The sequence below is a fragment of the Schistocerca gregaria genome, chromosome 1 (assembly GCF_023897955.1).
Source record: "Schistocerca gregaria isolate iqSchGreg1 chromosome 1, iqSchGreg1.2, whole genome shotgun sequence".
NCBI lineage: Eukaryota > Metazoa > Arthropoda > Insecta > Orthoptera > Acrididae > Schistocerca > Schistocerca gregaria.
In genome coordinates, this window is record NC_064920.1 from 1,060,148,097 (window position 1) to 1,060,167,337 (window position 19,241).

At 44.2% G+C, this 19,241-nt stretch overlaps 1 protein-coding gene across 1 annotated transcript in view; it reads left to right on the forward strand.

Moving 5' to 3' along the window:
* The window catches only part of LOC126287825 (gamma-aminobutyric acid receptor subunit pi-like), a 190,739-nt gene that overhangs the window by 112,793 nt on the left and 58,705 nt on the right, over window positions 1-19,241 (forward strand). Inside the window, exon 5 of the mRNA XM_049984891.1 lies at window positions 16,515-16,744. Coding sequence (XP_049840848.1) covers window positions 16,515-16,744 — 230 coding nt within the window. The remainder of the gene's footprint in view (window positions 1-16,514; window positions 16,745-19,241) is intronic.

Genomic DNA, 19,241 nt, shown 5'->3' on the forward strand with positions numbered 1-19,241 from the left:
CTTATTTTGTTTCGTAATCGAAGAAAGGTCTTTCACAGAAATATGTCGACCAAAGTATTGCAGCATTTTCAAACCTCGTTATGCAGACTTGGAGCACCTACCTGAGAAAAGGAATGTTGACGCCTTGGACGATTTAACGGAAAAAATTTGTAATTGAACCTGGAATTACCTTGCAAGTCAGTCAGTTACATCAGCACATGCTTTGAATTGAAACAGAAAAATGTCTCGAAAACAGGTGTAAGATTAACTGTGTCCTCAAAACCTTTATAAATCTAGTAATACCTACAAGGCCGCAATGAGCACTTCAAACCTCGTGCTTTCTTCAAAGCCAGTGATTTTAAGGAACTGTATTGGCTTTGTCAGCGTGCGTCACTTCTACAATGCGATTTTCTTTTTAAATGCATCCCCATCAAATCAGAAAGAAGTTACCTTGCAATGTCTCACTGTGGGCAGTGTACTGCCAAATCCACTTAAAATACAAAGTCTGCTGTCCTTTCCGGATGTTCTAATTTTGGTTCCTGCACTCCTTTTTCTCCTTTAAAAAGCCAACAATAGCGAGATTTAAATGGGAAAAATCGTTCCAGGTTATCCCCTTGACTTGACCAATGCACTTAACAAGAATACACTATATGAAGTCTCCAAACTCTTCTTCATTTCATTTGAAAACTGGTGCAACTGGAAACGGAGTAATAGATGCGACGTCAGAAATTTTATTCTTCATACCACAAATTTCTTCAAGTGCTCGATGCCTGCAAATTTAGCACAAAGTGCTTATAGATGTACAGAAAAATGATTCCTGTCTGCCGATTACTATAATTTTTTGCCCTTTCTCATCTATAAGTTTAAATTTTTTCTGCGTGGTACTATAATATCGTTTCGTGGCAAATAACTGAGAATTCATATCCCTCTCTTCTGTCATTTCATTCATTTTAAAGGACTGTGACCAACGATCGGTAGACTGCCTTTTTTTAATGCAAACAGCTGTTGGATCTTTGAACTTCCTTCACAGCACGGACAAACAGCAAAGGTTAAACAGGGTTAAATCGGGTGATGCGGAGGGAATTAGATTAGGAAATGAGATACTTAAAGTAGTGAAGGATTTTTGCTATTTCTGAAAAAGATAAATTTGTTAACATCGAGTATAGATTTAACTATCAGGAAGTCGTTTCTGAAAGTATTTGTATGGAGTGTAGCCATGTATGGAAGTGAAACATGGACGATAAATAGTTTGGACAAGAAGAGAATAGAAGCTTTCGAAATGTGGTGCTACAGAAGAATGCTGAAGATTTGATGGGTAGATCACGTAACTAATGAGGAAGTATTGAATAGAATTGGGGAGAAGAAAAGTTTGTGGCACAACTTGACTAGAAGAAGGGATCGGTTGGTCGGACATGTTCTGAGGCATCAAGGGGTCACCAATTTAGTATTGGAAGGCAGCGTGGAGGTTAAAAATCGTAGATGGAGACCAAGAGATGAATACACTAAACAGATTCAGAAGGAGGTAGGCTGCAGTAGGTACTGGGAGATGAAGAAGCTTGAACAGGATAGAGTAGCATGGAGAGCTGCATCAAACCAGTCTCAGGACTGAAGACCACAACAACAATAACAAACAGCACTGACATAACGATTCTGCCAAACTCAGAGAACAGTGCTGGCCGCAAAATGCCGCTCCGCAGTGCTAAATGAAATGTCGGGAACTTCCGAGAAGGACCGAGAGAAGGCGAGTGACAGGCCGGGCCGTGATGCTTTTCATGCCGTGTCCGACTCTGATGTAAAGCTAACTTGATTTGCATTCCCATAGTGACGCTCATAGCGCCACTGTTACACAACTGACGCGAAATTTTAATTAACATCTTTCAGATGTAGAAAGACGCCTACCAACCTTCGTTTATGTCGAACATCTCCTTGGTGCTGCGAATTTTTTTCCTGTCCGTATATCTAAATGCATTTGCAACGTGAGACTTGATCACAAATGTTAACTAAATCATTTAAAGAAGCCAGTTTACTTCTATTCATTTGTGAGCCGTGCTCGACTCGTGTTCAAACCGTTTATTGCTTGGCATATTGTTATTGCGGTTTGGCATCTCCTTTCTTATTCGATTTACTGGCGCCGCTAAGCTGCTGGCTTGCATGCTCCTGGGTGGCGGCAGCAGCGCTTATCGGCACGAGTACTGTGTTACTATCTTTGGAGGGTCGTGTTGTGTGGAGTGAGTGGCGAACGGATCAGGTCGGTTTGGGGCGCAGCAGCGAGCTGGTCCGTGCAGCGCGTGGGCAAGCTGGGGCTGCTGACGGCGTGCTGCCACTGCCGGATCGAGGAGGGGTAGCTGCAAGAGCGGCGACTTCGTTGCACACCGTACCCTGGACGTTTAAGTTGAGTGAAGAGTTAACTGCTAATGCAACCTCGACTATTCTGAGATCTCGCCTTTGGTCGGTGGGTTGTTGCTCCATGGGCCGCAGAGCCTGGCGGCAACAAGTGAAGGTTTCGAGGCGGTGAAATATTCCGGCCGTCTTTCTCTATTTGTTAGCCATCATTGAATTTAGTATTATCCTTATCAGTGAAGCGCAACTAGCAGTATTTTCTGCCATGTGGCCGCTAAGCCCCAGTTACCTGCCCTGAGGTTAGCATACTTTTCCGGCAGTGTACCTTTCCTCGTCGTGGTGATGCTGTCCGACACGGCGTGTAGTTCGACAGCCTCTTGTATTGTACAGTGCACATTTTTTTGGGAGCTCTACCTTGGTTCTAGTGTTTCCATCGGCCTTGGGTGTTTTCTGAAGACGTAGTGCTGTCTGTCTCTTCGCCCTTGCCTAAAAATATTCCATCGCTGTCCCGGTGATCAGACTTTAGGCGGATTTGTTAGTCGGTCGTCGGCACTTAAGCTGCCCCTAGTTTGTGTTGCCGTCCCGTTACGTGAGTACAGCTCTTGGTTGCCTGTCTCACCTTACCTCATGTTTGAGTTACCTTCCCAGGCCGACCCTTGGTACACTTGCTGAGAACCGCTTGTTCTGATTCCTTAGACTGTGATGTTTCTTTTAAGGATACTTGTAATTTCCTAATTATTGTTGGTGTGGCCTTCAGCTGGGCAATGAGTTCACTTCTTTGGTGATAAAAGCTTTCAGCCGTGTTACAGTAAGTTTTTTTAAGGAAACTTGTTTGAAAAAGGAAAGGATTTATTTTAAAAGTGTTATTTGGAATTGTTTTCCTGACTTCTAATTCAGGCCTTCATCCGTTTGTTATTTGAAATTGATTGTGGCCTTTAGCCGAGTAATAATTTAATTTCTTTTATAATAAGGCCCTCAGCCGTGTTACAGTTTCTTTTAAAACGAATTATTTATCTTAATATGTGCAATTTGAAATTGTTCTTCTGACTTCTAATTCAGGCCTTCAAAAAAATGGCTCTGAGCACTATGGGACTTAACTTCTGAGGTCATCAGTCCCCTAGAACTCAGAACTACTTAAACCTAACTAACCTAAGGACATCACACACATCCATGGCCGAGGCAGGATTCGAACCTGCTTCCGTTGCGGTCGCGCGGTTCCAGACTGTAGCGCCTAGAACCGCTCGTCCACTCTGGCCGGTAATTCAGGCCTTCAGTCGTTTGTTGTTTGAGGTTATTGTTGGTGGCCTTCGGCCCTAAAATTTTTTTCTGTGATAAGGCCTTCAGCCGTCGTACATTCAATTGTGATTTTTTTAAGAGATTGTTTTAATTTCTTTAAATAAAGTTCACGTATTTGTTGTGTAACCGAGAGTAACTGATTACGGCCCCATCCACAATCATAACCTTATCCTGCCTCATCCTGAGAAAACAGCTCTCAATTTGCTTTATTACAACGGCCTTAATTTAATTTGAAATTCCTTGTTACAAATATATGAAGATTACTCTCTCTGGAATGTACATTCACGAATCCACATTACTTCCGTATCAAAATTTATACCATATCAGTCAATCATTAAATGCCACTTGGGCTCTTGAGTTGTCAGTGCCGGAAAACAAACAACAAAACATTCTCCCTGACACATCCTCTAATCCCGCAATGGCAGCGCTATTTACTTCTTTGTCTCTGAGATATTAGCACACTGGACTCGCATTCGGGAGGACGACGGTTCAATCCCGTCTCCGGCCATCCTGTTAGGTTTTCCGTGATTTCCCTAAATCGCTTCAGGCAAATGCCGGGATGGTTCCTTTGAAAGGGCACGGCCGATTTTCTTCCCCATCCTTCCCTAACCCGAGCTTGCGCTCCATCTCTAATGACCTCGTTGTCGACGGGACGTTAAACACCAACCACCACCACCACCACCATCTCTGAGATAAGTGGCCACTTTTTCTTATTTCACGTCCGAATTCACCAACGTCAATCAAAATTAAGATCATTTTAAAATATTACTGTCCCTGTAAGTATTTTTGTTTCTTACTGACAAGGAGAACAGCAATCTTAAGGAACTTTTAACGTTAGTGGAGGTTTTTGGATTTGGCTGTTTATTGCTCGATGTATTCAGGGTGTTCGAAAATTCCCGTTATAAACTTCTAGGAATTGTGGAGGTGAGTGAGTACATAATATTTTGAACAGAAACCCATGCCCAGAAATGTACCGTTTTCGTTCTACAACGGTTTCAGTTCGGATGTGTAGTGCGTCCACGTCTGCTGATGGAAAGAGAATAGTGTCAGAGATGCTTGTCCTGGTGTGCCATAGGGTAGACAGGATGACGTGTATTACATCAGACACTCACCTGATGTTCAAAAAATGGTTCAAATGGCTCTGAGTACTACGGGACTTAACATCTGTGGTCATCAGTCCCCTAGAACTTAGAACAACTTAAACCTAACTAACCTAAAGACATCACACACATCCATGCCCGAGGCAGGATTCGAACCTGCGACCGTAGCAGTCGCGCAGTTCCGGACTGAGCGCCTAGATCACCTGATGTCACTTAGCGTCTACCTTGCTGCGAGACCAATGCTAGTGCGTTTCCGATACAGTTAACGTAATATTTAAGTGTTAAGACAAACAAATGTCCTTAAATGATGAATGGGTGTTACGTTATGTTTCCATTCTGTTGTGTACATAGTTCCGCGTAGTCAGCGCGTACACAACTTTCCCACTAGAACGCGCCCCGCTAAGCACAACAGCGCAGGCGTAGCGCTCGTCCGTCTCCGCACTACGAGATGGCGCTGCCATAGAGACGGACCAAATTCTGCTTCCGCCGATCCGCGTATTAATATGTAACACAGCCAATGAGATTGCTGCTAACGTAAAACCTTTTCTCCTCGCAGATCACACTCGCGCAATGATACCTGAACGCGCGAGATATTATAACGAGTGTACAGACCTCCGATTAGTCAGTCTGCAGTCAAGTTTCAGTCTGCGCCTAAGAAGATTATCATATTCCTGTACATAGCCATGAAGAGAAACGTATAGACACTTTGTCAAGTATCAGAGACCAAAGGAACTTCAGATTGTCAATTGTAAATAGCATCCAGAATCAAGTTACGTAAGGCTTATGATTGTTATTATTTTAATAAATGTGTGTGAAAATTAATCAAGTTCTGTTTAAAGTTGGTCACCGTCAATCTGCTACTCTCAGCATGCAAAGTGGCATTTCTATCGTCTGACCTAACGGCAGAAGGCAAACACGCCACGATAAGACCACGAGACATATTGCTGACACTCGCCTACTTCGCTAGAGCGACAAGTCAAATAATCTGATGGTGTTTGTACCAAAGGTCTTACAGTACGCACACCACACATTTGTTACCAAATACTTGTACCACGTCACGCCTAATTCAATTTCTCAACCAGAAGTGGATGAGCTAAACGCGCCGGCCGATGAGGCCGAGTGGTTCTAGGCGCTTCAGCCGGGAAACGCGCGACTGCTACAGTCGCAGGTTCGTATCCTGTCTCGGGCATGGATGTGTGTGATGTCCTTAAATTAGTTAGGTTTAAGTAGTTCTAAGTTCTAGGGGACTGATGAACTCAGATGTTAAGTCCCATAGTGCTGAGAGCCATTTGAACCATTTTGAAGAGCTAAACATCTGAACTGAAACCGTCGTGGAATGGAAACGGTACGTTCCCGGATACTGGCTCCTACACAGAATGTTATGTACCCACTCCCTTATACAAGTCCTAGAAGTTTGCAACGGGAATTTGAGAACACATTATACTAACTACAAAATAGGCCTGAGATCCATGGGCCGTACGAACAGTTGATTCGGGCCACACGCAGCCCGCGGGCCGTGGATTGATTATTCATCTAGCCGAATAATCGCTCTGAGCAGGTCGACGAAATCTGGGTAGTTTCTTTAGACTCCGTATCGCACCGGCACCTCTTAAAGAAAACACTTCAAATAATCACGTCTCCAGCTCGACTGAAAAATCATTGACAAGCAAAACGTCTCTTGTTAACAAGGACGCAGAGTATTCGAGCTCGACCGTCGTACTGAAAGTTATGACAAACCGACTGTCAAGGATATTAATTTTAAATTATTGAACAAACCACGAACACGTTCTTAATTTAAGGCTCTTTTTGTCACTTTATAATACAGCCTTCATTTGTTTTCGATCAGGCTGTGATACCGAGCCCTCACGGGATAGCGATAGCAAGTATGTTTTCAATTAACACTTAGAATTAACTAGAGGAAGTGATCAAAGCTGACGCTGAATTAAACTACGATAATAACTGAGGCGTTGGCATGGGGAAGGGAGTAACTCGTGCAAATCGAATTTGATAGCAGAAGCAAGAAACGGTTTTGTCACTACGAAATACGAATTTGTGTTTACAAAATGGTTACAGAAACTCCAAATTACCTTTTGCAAAAAAGTAGATTTACAGAAAGCTGTCCCATTTGTAAAAGAAATATAATTTTAGTGGACAAACATTGCGGTAAAGTGCGTGGTATTTGATGTCCATGTAGTCCATCATCGCCAAGAAGCCTTCTATCCAGCTGGTCATAGAGAATAGATTTACCTTTTCGTGCACTCTCCATGGTTCCATTTCACTGAGTGAATCTTCTATTTCGATGGGCAGCTAATGCCTCACAATCCAAGAAGCAGAACTAATCTTCACTGGTGATGTATGCAGTAATTTATCGCAAACCGAGATAAAATCATATCAACCTTATTACGTCGTCTTTACAGCACTGAGTGATTGCACATTCTTTGTTTCTCTAATCATATCAGCTATTTCCTCAGGAGTCATTGGTTGTGAAACCATTCGCCTTTTCTGTTGTGCCGAAATCTCGGCCACAATGCGTGTACGAATGCCCCGACACTACAAAATTCTAACTGACATTATTAACTGTGTAGGTTACGCCTATAAGAGAACCCGATTTTTATTTTTACTGGTGCAGTTGTCACACCACGCATTCAGAGTCAGTGACAGATACTTGTATTCTGATCAAAGCATGATCGTCGATTTTACGCAGATTTCTCTGTCCTATCTGGACTACGTTGATTAAACCATAAATAAAATTACCTTGATTTACGAAACTTTGGTTCCAAGGCTTTGAGTGCAGCTGCTGTGCGTCATTATCTTCAGAACTATGGTAGTTATATTTGCGTTTCCAAGTAGCTTACACAAAGGAAGTGTACAAATCGGTTAGACCATAATAAAACACAAAAGTAGGTGTTACCACTGAATGTAATCAAGCAAATTTCGTTGCAGACGGAAAGTAAGACTTACCAGTTTGTATGGAAGTGGTTTCGGAGGCGCTGTGTCATACTGAAAACTCCTTACTAGGTTACTACCTTTTCGATAAAAAGCTGGAAAAAGATTTGTTTTTACTTACTGCCTTTCCCATGTCACTGCCTCAATTGCTAAGCACATAAATTTCAATATTAATTTTATGTATGTTATAGGAGCGACCGAGAGACAACGATAATGTTATGACGTTCCCGGCGTACAGAGGCACTTTTCTCCGATTTTTGTGCCTCAATGAATATTGGCATCAATAACTTACAAATCATCGTCCAGAGACCTATACCCGTAAAACGGAGTCTTTGTGAGCAAGAGTGCAGGGAAATTCCTTCAAGATGAAATCTGTAGTAAAATCCACCAGAACCAGGCAGCCTAACATCACAGCTACAGCTACAAGGAATCATTCCGATATTTTGTCACTCGCGAGTAGCCACAATTCTTCCATTAATTTAGTAGTTCACCCATGTCCAGGGGTAGCGTGATTGCGTACTAATCAAAACGTCGTGGAACCCGTATTCGAACTTCGCCACTGTTTAAACTTGGAATAAAAATCATCATAAATGGTGGCCGAAGACTTCCGGCATAAGAAGTCACACTCGTTCTTCCAATGGCCTTGTCAAAGAGGGTGGAGGAGCGGGAAGAAGTTCAGAGCACTCTCTTACCCTTGAGGTGGAAAACTGCACATAAAAGAGGGAAGAATCAGCAATGATCACCGGATTGAGGATGCAGAAGGCAATGGGAACTACACACCAAAGACATATAATGTTTATCCACAGGACATGTGATCTGTAACTGAAAAAAGGTGTCATCATGACCTCTCCAATGGCAAATGATTCGGGACTAGTGCCCCGTTCTGAGCCCTGGGTGGCGACTGTCAATGGGGAGGCGACCACGAGAAAAAGACTGAATAACCAACGAGAGGATAATGTTCTACGAGTCGGGGCATGAAATGGCAGAAGTTTGTACGTGGTAGGGAAACTAGAAAATCTGAAAAGGGAGATGTAAGACTCAGTCTAGGTATAGCGGGGTCAGTGAGTGAAAAAAAAAGGAATGATCGTATGGCATTGTTGGCCAGGATGTCCCAGTCGGGTCGACCTCCAAATGAAAGTCTTATTTTATACGGCGCCACACTGGGTGACTTACGGCCGGTGATGAGTATAAAACGAGGAGGGGGACAACACAACACCGAACCCCGAAGGGAGAAAATCTCCAACCCGGTCGTGAATCGAACCAGTGTCCATTGCATTGGAGGCAAGCACGTTACCACCCAGCTAACCAGGCGGACAGTGAAGTGAAATGGAAAGAAGGTATGGATTTCTGGTCAAATTAAATCAGGTAGAGAGAGAAAATGGTAGGAGTAGGATTCGTTATGAATAGGAAGATAGCGCAGAAAGTCAGTTACAGTGAACAGTTCATTCATAGGATTGTTCAGATCAGAATCGACAACAAATCAACACCGACAACATTAGAACATGTCTACATGCCGATGTCGCAAGCAGAGGATGAAGAGATAAGGTATATGAGGAGAGTGAACGGGTAATTTAGTACGTGAAGGAAGACGAATGTAATAGTCACGGGGATTAGAATTCGGTTGTAGGGGAGGGTGCAGAAGAAAGGGTTACGGGAGAATATGAGCTTGATAGCAGGAAGGAAAGAGGGGAAAGGTTAACTGAGTTCTGCAATAAATATTAGTTAATAATAGCGAATACTGTCTTCAAGAATCACAAGAGGAGGAGGTATACATGGAAAAGCCAAGAGGTTCCGAATGATTTCAGTTAGGTTACATCATAGTCCGGCAGATCTTCTGAAATCAGATATTGGATTATAAGCAGCAGATAAAAACTAAGATCACAATTTAGTAATGATGAAAAGTAGACTGAAGTTTAAGAGACTAGTCAGGAAGAATCAATGCGCAAAGAAGTGTGTAGCGGAACTTTTAAGGAATGAAGAGATACGCTTGAACTTCTCTGAGGCTATAGATTCTGCGATAGTAACTAGCTCAGTACGTAGTTTAGCTGAAGAGGAATGGACATCTTTAGAAAGGACAGTCGCAGAAGTTGGAAAGAAAGTCGCAGACAAGGAAGGTAGCAGAGTAGACATCAGAAGAAATACTTCAACTGATCGACAGAACAGGGAAGTACAAATTGTTCAGGGAATTCGGGAATACAGAAATAGAAGCCACTCAGGAATGAAACAAATAGGAAGTGTAAGGAAGCTTAAGCGAAATCGCCTGCATGAAAAATGTGAAGGAATTGAAAGACAAAGGCCTGTCGGAAGGACTGATTCAGCGTATAGAAAAGTCAAAAAAACTTTAGGTGAAACTAAAATATTGGTTGTAACATGAAGAGTGTAATGGAAATTCCACTGCTACATGCGGAGGAGAGAGCGGGTAGGTGGACAGGGTATACTGAAGGCCTCTGTGAGGTGGAGGACTTGTCTGCTAACGTGACAGAAGAAGAAGCAAGAGTCGACAGTGAAGACATGAAGGATCTAGTATTGGAATCAGAATTTAAAAGTGCTTTGGACGAATTAAGATGAAATAAGGCAGAAGGGATAGATAAAATTCCATCAGAATTTCTAAAATCAATCGTGGGAGTCGCAACAAAATGACTGTTCAAGTTGGTTTGAAGAATGTATGTGGCTGGTTATATAAAATCAAACTTTTGGATAAACATCATCCAGTTCAAAGACAGCATGAGCCGATAAGTGTAAGAATTATCTCACAATCAGTTTAACAGCTCATGCATTCAAGATTTTGACAAAAATAATATAGAGGAGAATGGGAAGGAAATCTGAGGATCTGTTGGATGACGATCAGTTTGGGCTAAGGAAAGGTGAGGCACCGGGGACGTAGTTCTGACGTTGCGGTTCATAATGGAAACAAGACTGAAGAAAAACAGACCCAGGTGATTTCAATGAGACTCTAAAGAAACAAACATGGGCCAAACGATATCCTGGTCGTCTTTGATGTTGTTTCTTTGTTTACCAACGTACCACTCAGTGATTCTCTGGAGTATTTCGGTTCCATTTCCCGCAAGAGTAAGCAAGCTCTTTCATGAATGCCTGAACACGAGCTATTTAGTGTAAAATGGAACTTCTACGAACAGCTGGAAGGCATCGCCATGGGTAATCCACATAGTTCAATTGTGGCCAACTTCTTCATATAGTATTTCGAAAATCAGGCGATGTGCTTGACACCTTCAAACCCAAGATATGGTACAAAACGTGACGATACGATGTGCAGCCAAGGTGAGAAAATGAGGAACAGCTCAGCGACTTCTTAATACACCTGGACAGTCTCCATGGCAACATAACATTTACCATGGAAGTAGAAGATAACCAGCAGCTATCTCTTATAGATATGCTTGCTGGTCACGAGAGATGTATCGAAAACTATCACGCACGGACCGATATCTGCACAAACTCTCAAACCACCACCCGAGCCGAAAAGAGAGTCATGATTTACAGGCTCGTAACGGGAGCAAGGAGAATATGTGAACCACAGCACCTCAGACGCGAGATGCACCACCTGAGCAGCAATGGGTACTCTACCCACAGAATCAAATATTCGGCGAAGTGACACATTGGAAAAGAAGATCTTGGGTACGGTCTTTCTACCACACACACTTAGCGTGGACGGCAGAATCGGCCATATACTGCGCAAACACGGCGTAAACGCTATTTATAAACCGACAAAGAAGATCATAGAGTGTCTCAGACCAGGAAAGCAGAAAAGGGGCCCGCTTGCAATGTCGAGAACGTACCATATACCCTCTACATGTGAAAGAGTTTGTTTTGGAATGAGTGGACGATCAGTCAACACCAGCATCACAGAACATAAGCGGCATTGCAGTGTGAGGCAGATAGAGGAATTGGTCATGGCGGAGCACTCTCTGTGTGGGACCGACAGCATAGTGAAATTTGCCAACACGGTTGTTGTTGCTGTAAAGAAGAGCTATTACACCCGCTTGCTCAGGGAAGCTGTAGAAATACACCAACATGACAATTGTTTCAATAAAAAAGAAGAAAGCCTCAAGATGAACAGATCTTGGATTCCCGCGGTGCAGAGAACGACCGTTACAGCAGGTAGTTAGGTGGAGAACCGCGACGGTAATGAACAAGGAAAAGCATTTGGACCTTGGTGCCCCAAGTATATACACACTGAGGTGACGAAAGTCTTGGGATGCATCCTAATACGGCGTCAGGTCTCACTTTTCCTGGCCTAGTGCAGCAGCTCGACGTGTCATGACCTCAAGAAGTCGTTGGAAGTCCCTTGCAGAAATATACACCCATACTGCGTCTATACCCGTACATAATTACGAAAGTGTTGCCGGTGCAGGAATTTGTGCACGAACTGACCTCCTGATTATATACCATCAATGTTAGATAAGATTCACATCAGGCAATCTGGGTGGCCAAATCGTTCGTCGAATTGTCCAAAATGTTTTTCAAACCAATCGCTAACAATTGTGACCCTGTGACATGACATCGTCGTTTCGGAACACGAAGTCCATGAATGGCTGCGAATAGTCCCCAAGTAGCCCAACATAACCGTTTCCAGTTAATGCTCGGCTCATCTACACCAGAGCACATGGTTCCATTTAAACACAGCCCACACCATTACGGAACCACCATCAGCTTGCACAGTGCCCTAGTGACTACTTGGGTCCACAGCTTCACGGGGCCTGCGCCACACTCGAACCTTGCCATCAGCTCCTACAACTGAAACCGGAACTCATCTGACCAGGCCAGTCGTTTAGGGCCCAACCGACACGGTCACAGGCCCAGGAGAGGCGCTGCAGGCGACGTCATAGTGTTAGCAAAGGAACACGCGTCGCCGTCGGTCGTCTGCTGCCATAGTCCAAATTTCGCCACACTGTCCTAATGGATACGTTCGTGGTGCGCCGAACATTGACTTCTCGGATCATTTCACGCAGAGTAGCTTTTCTTGTAGCACTGACAACTCTACACAATCGTCGGTACTCTCGGTCGCTAAGTGAAGGTCGTCGGCACTGCGTTGTCCGAAATGTGCCATTCTCGTCGCCGTCGGTCGTCTGCTGCCATAGTCCAAATTTCGCCACACTGTCCTAATGGATACGTTCGTGGTGCGCCGAACATTGACTTCTCGGATCATTTCACGCAGAGTAGCTTTTCTTGTAGCACTGACAACTCTACACAATCGTCGGTACTCTCGGTCGCTAAGTGAAGGTCGTCGGCACTGCGTTGTCCGAAATGTGCCATTCTCTACACGCTCTTGACACTTTGGATCTTGGAATATTGAATTCCCAAACGAGAATGGAATGTCCCATGAGTCTAGTTCCAACTGCAGTCCCAATTTCAAAGTCTGTAAAATCCCGTCGTGCGATCATAACCACATCGAATCTCTTTTCACATGAATGACTTGAGTATAAATGACAGCGCCGCCAATGGAGTGGCCTTTTACACCTTTTGTATATGTATACTATCGCCACCTATATATGTGCACATCGCTATGCCATGACTATCGTCAGCACAATGTACGAGCGTAATCTGTCTCCGCTAGATCGACTCCGTCCACTACCAGCAATGGAAGGTGAAGTTTTGACAATGCCAGCCACTCGTGCTGGCGAAGCGTCAGAAAATTAGCAAACAAACTTCGCCCAAAGAACACAAGACAGAATCCAGCAGGCAACTGTTGCAAACTTTAGTTATTCCGGTCAAAAAATAAAAGTCATGAAAGTAAAGAAGTAAATACATTAACGTAATCAGTTGTGATTTTCTGTAAGCAACAAATAGCACCATAACTGAATAAGCCTTTTGCTGATTTTATTGCTTCTTCCTCCACATCCATGAGTATCAATGCCACATTTTTATTGTTTATTTTTATTGGGGTCCAGCAGTACTTTCTCAGACGTGCTGACGTGTTTCTATTTCAGATTTTTAATCTCCAGTTTTAACATAACACGGATATATGAATGATCTTTTGTGAATATTTTATAGATTTATTTCAAAACTCGGTGGATATCTTTGATTCAGTCGTATGAGAATGAAATTTCGTTGAGCCAAAGAGATATTAAATAACGCGAGACTTTTTACTTTCCATAAACTATTTAAATTTGTGTAGCAGTTTAGTAGAAAAGTAATTTACCTTAAAAATATAAGTAAACAACTATAGGGGACAGTCAAACGAAAACGAGGCAGACGGGCAAAAAGTTAGTAAATTATTTATCATTTCAAAGGTATCACCATAAGTATGCCACTGTGAGACAAGACTGTGCCTCGATGGAAAATTGTTTATCGTTGCCTGCAGAACCACAATTGTACCCAGGCCTGCACCTTTTTTTTCGCAACAAATCGACAGCCACAAATGTCTACCATCAGGACCTTGCCTAGAGAAAGCGCGGGACTGTATAAAGTCTTTGCAGGGAAATCTCTGCACCGTAGTTGAAACGATCTTGGCAGCATGTCTGGTCTCCTGACCATATTGCGTTAGATGTCTAGGTTCTATGCGTATACCTGTCTGCTCTGCAGTGGGCATCGAGGTCCAATACTAATGCCTTTCTACCCACTGAGTCTTATTCTGTTGAACATAGAGGTCCAATGTTTATTCTTAAGCGCTCATTGGCTGCCAGTGTATAGTGCATCCACATACCTGCTTTCCTGACCTTATTCCATTGTCCATCACGGTCCATTGCCAAAGCCTTATCTCCAGACATTCCACTGAGCGTCGAGATCCAGTGCACACATTACCTGCTCTCCTTAGCTTATCCCCATGCATTACCTACGCCTACTTGCTCTTGTGATCTTCTTCTATTAGATTCTTCGTTATGGGGTACTTAGACACTGTGATGCACACTACACTGGTTAATGAGATAAAAAGACTGGTTGGTATTCTGCATCCTTTTCAACAGTCTGGGAGGGCTCAGACATCAAAGTATTGCAAACTGTTAAGATCAGCAAGAGTTCTCGTATGATTAATTTGTTGAATTTACACAACAGACTCCTTTTCAAGAAGGGTCGTCGAGCAGATGCGCAAAACTATAGGCCTATATGTCTGACATCGATCTGTTGTCGAATTTTAGAACATGGTTTTTGCTCGCGTATCATGTCATTTCTGGAAACCCAGAATCTACTCTGTAGGAATCACCATGGATTCTGGAAACAGCGATCTTGTGACCCAACTCGCTTTATTTGTTCATGAGACCCAGAAAATATTAGATACAGTCTCCCAGGTAGATGCCACTTTCCATGACTTCTGGAAGGCGTTCGATACAGTTCTGCACTGTCGCCTGATAAACAAAGTAAGAGCCTACGGAACATCGGACCAGGTGTGTGGCTGGATTGAAGAGTTTTTAGCAAACAGAACACAACATGTTGTTCTCAATGGAGAGACGTGTATAGACGTTAAAGTAACCTCTGGAGTGCTACAGGGGAGTGTTATGGGACCACTGCCTTCCAAAATATATATAAATGGCCTAGTAGATAGTGTCGGAAGTTCCATGCGGCTTTTCGCGGATGATGCTGTAGTATACAGAGAGAAAATTGGAGCGAAATGCAGGTAGATCTGCAGCGGATAGGCACTTGGTGCAGGGAGTGGCAACTAACCCTTAACATAGACAAATGTAATGTATTGCGAATACATAGAAAGAAGGATCCTTTATTGTATGATTACATGATAGCGGAACAAACACTGGTAGCAGTTACATCTGTAAAATATCTGGGAGTATGCGTACGGAACGATTTGAAGTGGAATGATCATATAAAATTAATTGTTGGTAAGGCGAGTGCCAGGTTGAGATTCATTGGGATAGTCGATTAACAAAGGAGGTGGGTACAAAACACTCGTTCAACCTATACTTGAGTACTTTTAACCAGCGTGGGATCCGTATCAGGTCGTGTTGACAGAGGAGAGAGATAAGATCCAAAGAAGAGCGGCGCGCTTCGTCACAGGGTTATTTGGTAAGCGTGATAGCGTTACGGAGATGTTTAGCAAACTCAAGTGGCAGACTCTGCAAGAGAGATGCTCTGCATCGCGGTGTAGCTTGCTGTCCAGGTTTCGAGAGCGTGCGTTTCTGGATGAGGTATCGAATATATTGCTTCCCCCTACTTATACCTCCCGAGGAGATCACGAATGTAAAATTATAGAGATTCGAGCCCGCACGGACGCTACGCTTCCCTGCAGTCGTTCTTCCCGCGAACCATACGCGACTGGAACAGGAAAGGTAGGTAATGACAGTGGCACGTTAAGTGCCCTCCACCACACACCGTTGGGTGTCTTGCGGAGTATAAATATAGATGCAGATGTAGAACTTTATTATTCGATGAGACACACTGCCCAACTGCAAGCATTTTACAAACAGCGCATTCAGCTACACTGACAAAGATAATATATTATGAGCGTCGGAACCACAGTTCAAATGGTTCAAATGGCTCTGAGCACGATGGGACTTAACATCTATGGTCATCAGTCCCCTAGAACTCAGAACTACTTAAACCTAACTAACCTAAGGACAACACCCAGCCATCACGAGGCAGAGAAAAAATCCCTGACCCCGGGAACCACAGTAATCTCTCCAGTGGCAGCTCACAGATAGCACACAGATATGTATTCATCACACACGGTCCCCTCTAGTACGAGCCCATCAGGTGGGTGCTAAGTTGGGATCGGTACAGTACTCGAGTCCTTGTATTTGTTTTGTAAGGTACAGCTGCAAACTTGGAAAGTAGTGTTCAAATGATGCCTTCAGCCACAGTATCTTCGAACAGTGTTTGCTTTCCCGTGCTACTGGCTGGTGCCCCCTTGGCAGCAGTACTGGAGGATGAGTACTACTTACTGTGTTCCAGGACCTCAGCGTGGACATGGTGCTGTACCGGCGCTGGCTGGAGCCCCGCGTGAGCCTCCAGCAGCCTCTGGAGCCGGGCCGCTACTATGCCCTGGAGCCGCGCGACTCTGCCCTCCTGTGGACGCCCGACCTTTACGTGATGGGCGTGCGGCACTTCTCCAGCAGGGACGACGAGATGGCGGTCCGCCACCTGCGCCTGCTGTACGGCGGGTACCTGGAGCACATCATCAGGTACTCGTCTGTACCTTTGTTTCGTCAGGAAACCCACAGCGTGAAACTGCCCCCTGTTTCTTACTTCTTAGCATATCTCCCATCTTGACACAGGGACCACATGCCTGATTGGCTCTGAGCACTATGGGACTCAACTGCTGTGGTCATCAGTCCCCTAGAACTTACAACTACGTAAACCTAACTAACCTAAGGACATCACACACATCCATGCCCGAGGCAGGTTTCGAACCTGCGACCGTAGCAGTTGCACGGTTCCGGACTGCGCGCCTAGAACCGCGAGACCACCGCGGCCGGCACATGCTTGATTGCATTTGCTAAATTTCCAGTTCCAAACCCAGTGCCCCATCTTGCACGTAATGGAGGAGGGGGTGGAAAGAAGGTGGGGAGGCAGAAGTGGCACCGTCGTACAAAACCCTGTGCCCACAAGGCTCTAATGGTAGCAGTGAGGGACCTGTCTTGGGTTACAGATGAAGCCTGACAACAGTGGGCGACCTATATTGGCCGGCCAGTGTGGCCGAGCGGTTCTAGGCGCTTCTGTCTGGAACCGCGCCAACGCTACGGTAGCAGGTTCGAATCCTGCCTCGGGCATGGATGTGTGTGATGTTCTTAGGTTAGTCGTAAGTAGTTCTAAGTTCTAGGGGACTGATGACCTCATATGTTAAGTCCCATAGTGCTCAGAGCCATTGGAACCATTGGAACCTATATTGAGTTACAGATAAAGCCTGGCCGGTAGATCTCGAAGATGGAATAGGAACCGGCATTTCCAACGGCAGAGAGAGCAGAAGAGCCTAGTGATTCATCGAAACAAACAGGCCGCATATGTTGCTTTTACTGTGGTCTTCAGTCCGCAGACTGGTCTGATGCAGCTGCTCATGCTTCTCTATCCTGTGGAAGCCTCTTAATTTCGAAATAACAACTGCAAAGTACATCCCTTTGAAACTGCGTATCTGTTCATCTTTTGGTCTCCCCCTCTACAGTTCTGACTCCGCCCCCACACATCCCTCCAGTACTAAATTCACGATTCCTTGATGTCCCAGAATGTGCCCTATCAACTACTCCCTTCTTTTAGTCATGTTGTGACAAAGTTCCTTTCTCCCTAATTCCGTTCAGTGCCTCTTCATCAGTTACGCGATCAGTATTAGAAACAAGTCTAACAATACACCAGCTGAGGCGGCTGTTTTATGTTCACTCAGAATGGATCCTGATATTGTTATTTTACCTGCGGATAAGAGAAATGCCTCGGTTTTATTGAACAAGCACGATTACATTCAAAAGATACAGTGTCTACTTCGGCGTATCGCAAAATCGGTGCTGACCCTACTAAGTGTGTTGAGGGAAAGATTAATAACCTCCTGAAGAAAATTTCTTTGTCACGGGAGACTATCAAGGGTCTTAATTCTTACTGTGCTGTACCACCTAGATTATATGGCCTCCCTAATGTCCATAAAGAGGCTGTCCCGTTGAGGCTTATTGTTTCTAATATTGGTGCTCCGACATATCGTGTAGCTAAACGTCTTGCTAGTTTGTTGAGCCCACTAGTAGGTAGGTGTGAACACCACATTAAGAACTCTGCAGATTTCTTACGTCGATTTCAGGGATTACGTTTGAATGACTCTGATATTTTGGTCAGTTTTGATGTGGTTTCTCTTTTCACTTGCGTTCCTCTCTCTGATTTGTTGCAGCTAATTAAGGTTAAGTTTGGAGTCCAGCTAACAAATTTTGTTTCGGCATGTGCTGACTTCCACTTACTTTTTATTCAATGGTCAGTACTACGAACAGACTGATGGAGTTGCAATGGGAAGCCCGTTGTCGCCTATTGTGGCCAGTTTGTTTATGGAGGACTTTGAGGAACGTGCATTGGAGTCAGCGACCTTGAAACATGCGTGTTTTTTCAGATATGTAGACGATAGTGACCTACGTTTGTTGTTTGGCCTCACGGTAGTGAGAATTTAAACCGCTTTTGAAACATCTGAATTCAATCCACCCGAATATTCAGTTCACTATGGAGGTGGAAAAAAATGTATGCCTTCCCTTCCTTGATGTGTTGGTCAGAAGGAAGACTGATGGTACGTTGGGACATTCTGTTTATATGAAGCCTACTCATTATGACTTGTATCTGCGAGCTGATAGTTGACACCATCCAGCTCAGCGTGAAGGAGTACTTCGTACCTTCGTTCACAGGGCCCACGTTATCTCAGACCCTGAAAGTTTGGGAGCTGAGCTATCACATCTCAAAGTCACCTATTGTCAGAATAGTTACAGTGAGAGGCAGATCAAGCGTGTGTTGCGCTATCAGCCTTCTGTGCAACGGGTGAGTGGCGATAGCATTTCCAACAGGATTGGCCGTATTTTGCGGAAACGTGATGTGAAATGTGTTTTTCGACCACCTTCTAAGATTAAGGCCCTGTTGGCGTCCGTAAAAGATTATCTTGGTTTGCGTAAGGCTTGTCTCTATCGTATTCCTTGCAGTTGTGGCATGTCATCACTTCCGAGAAAG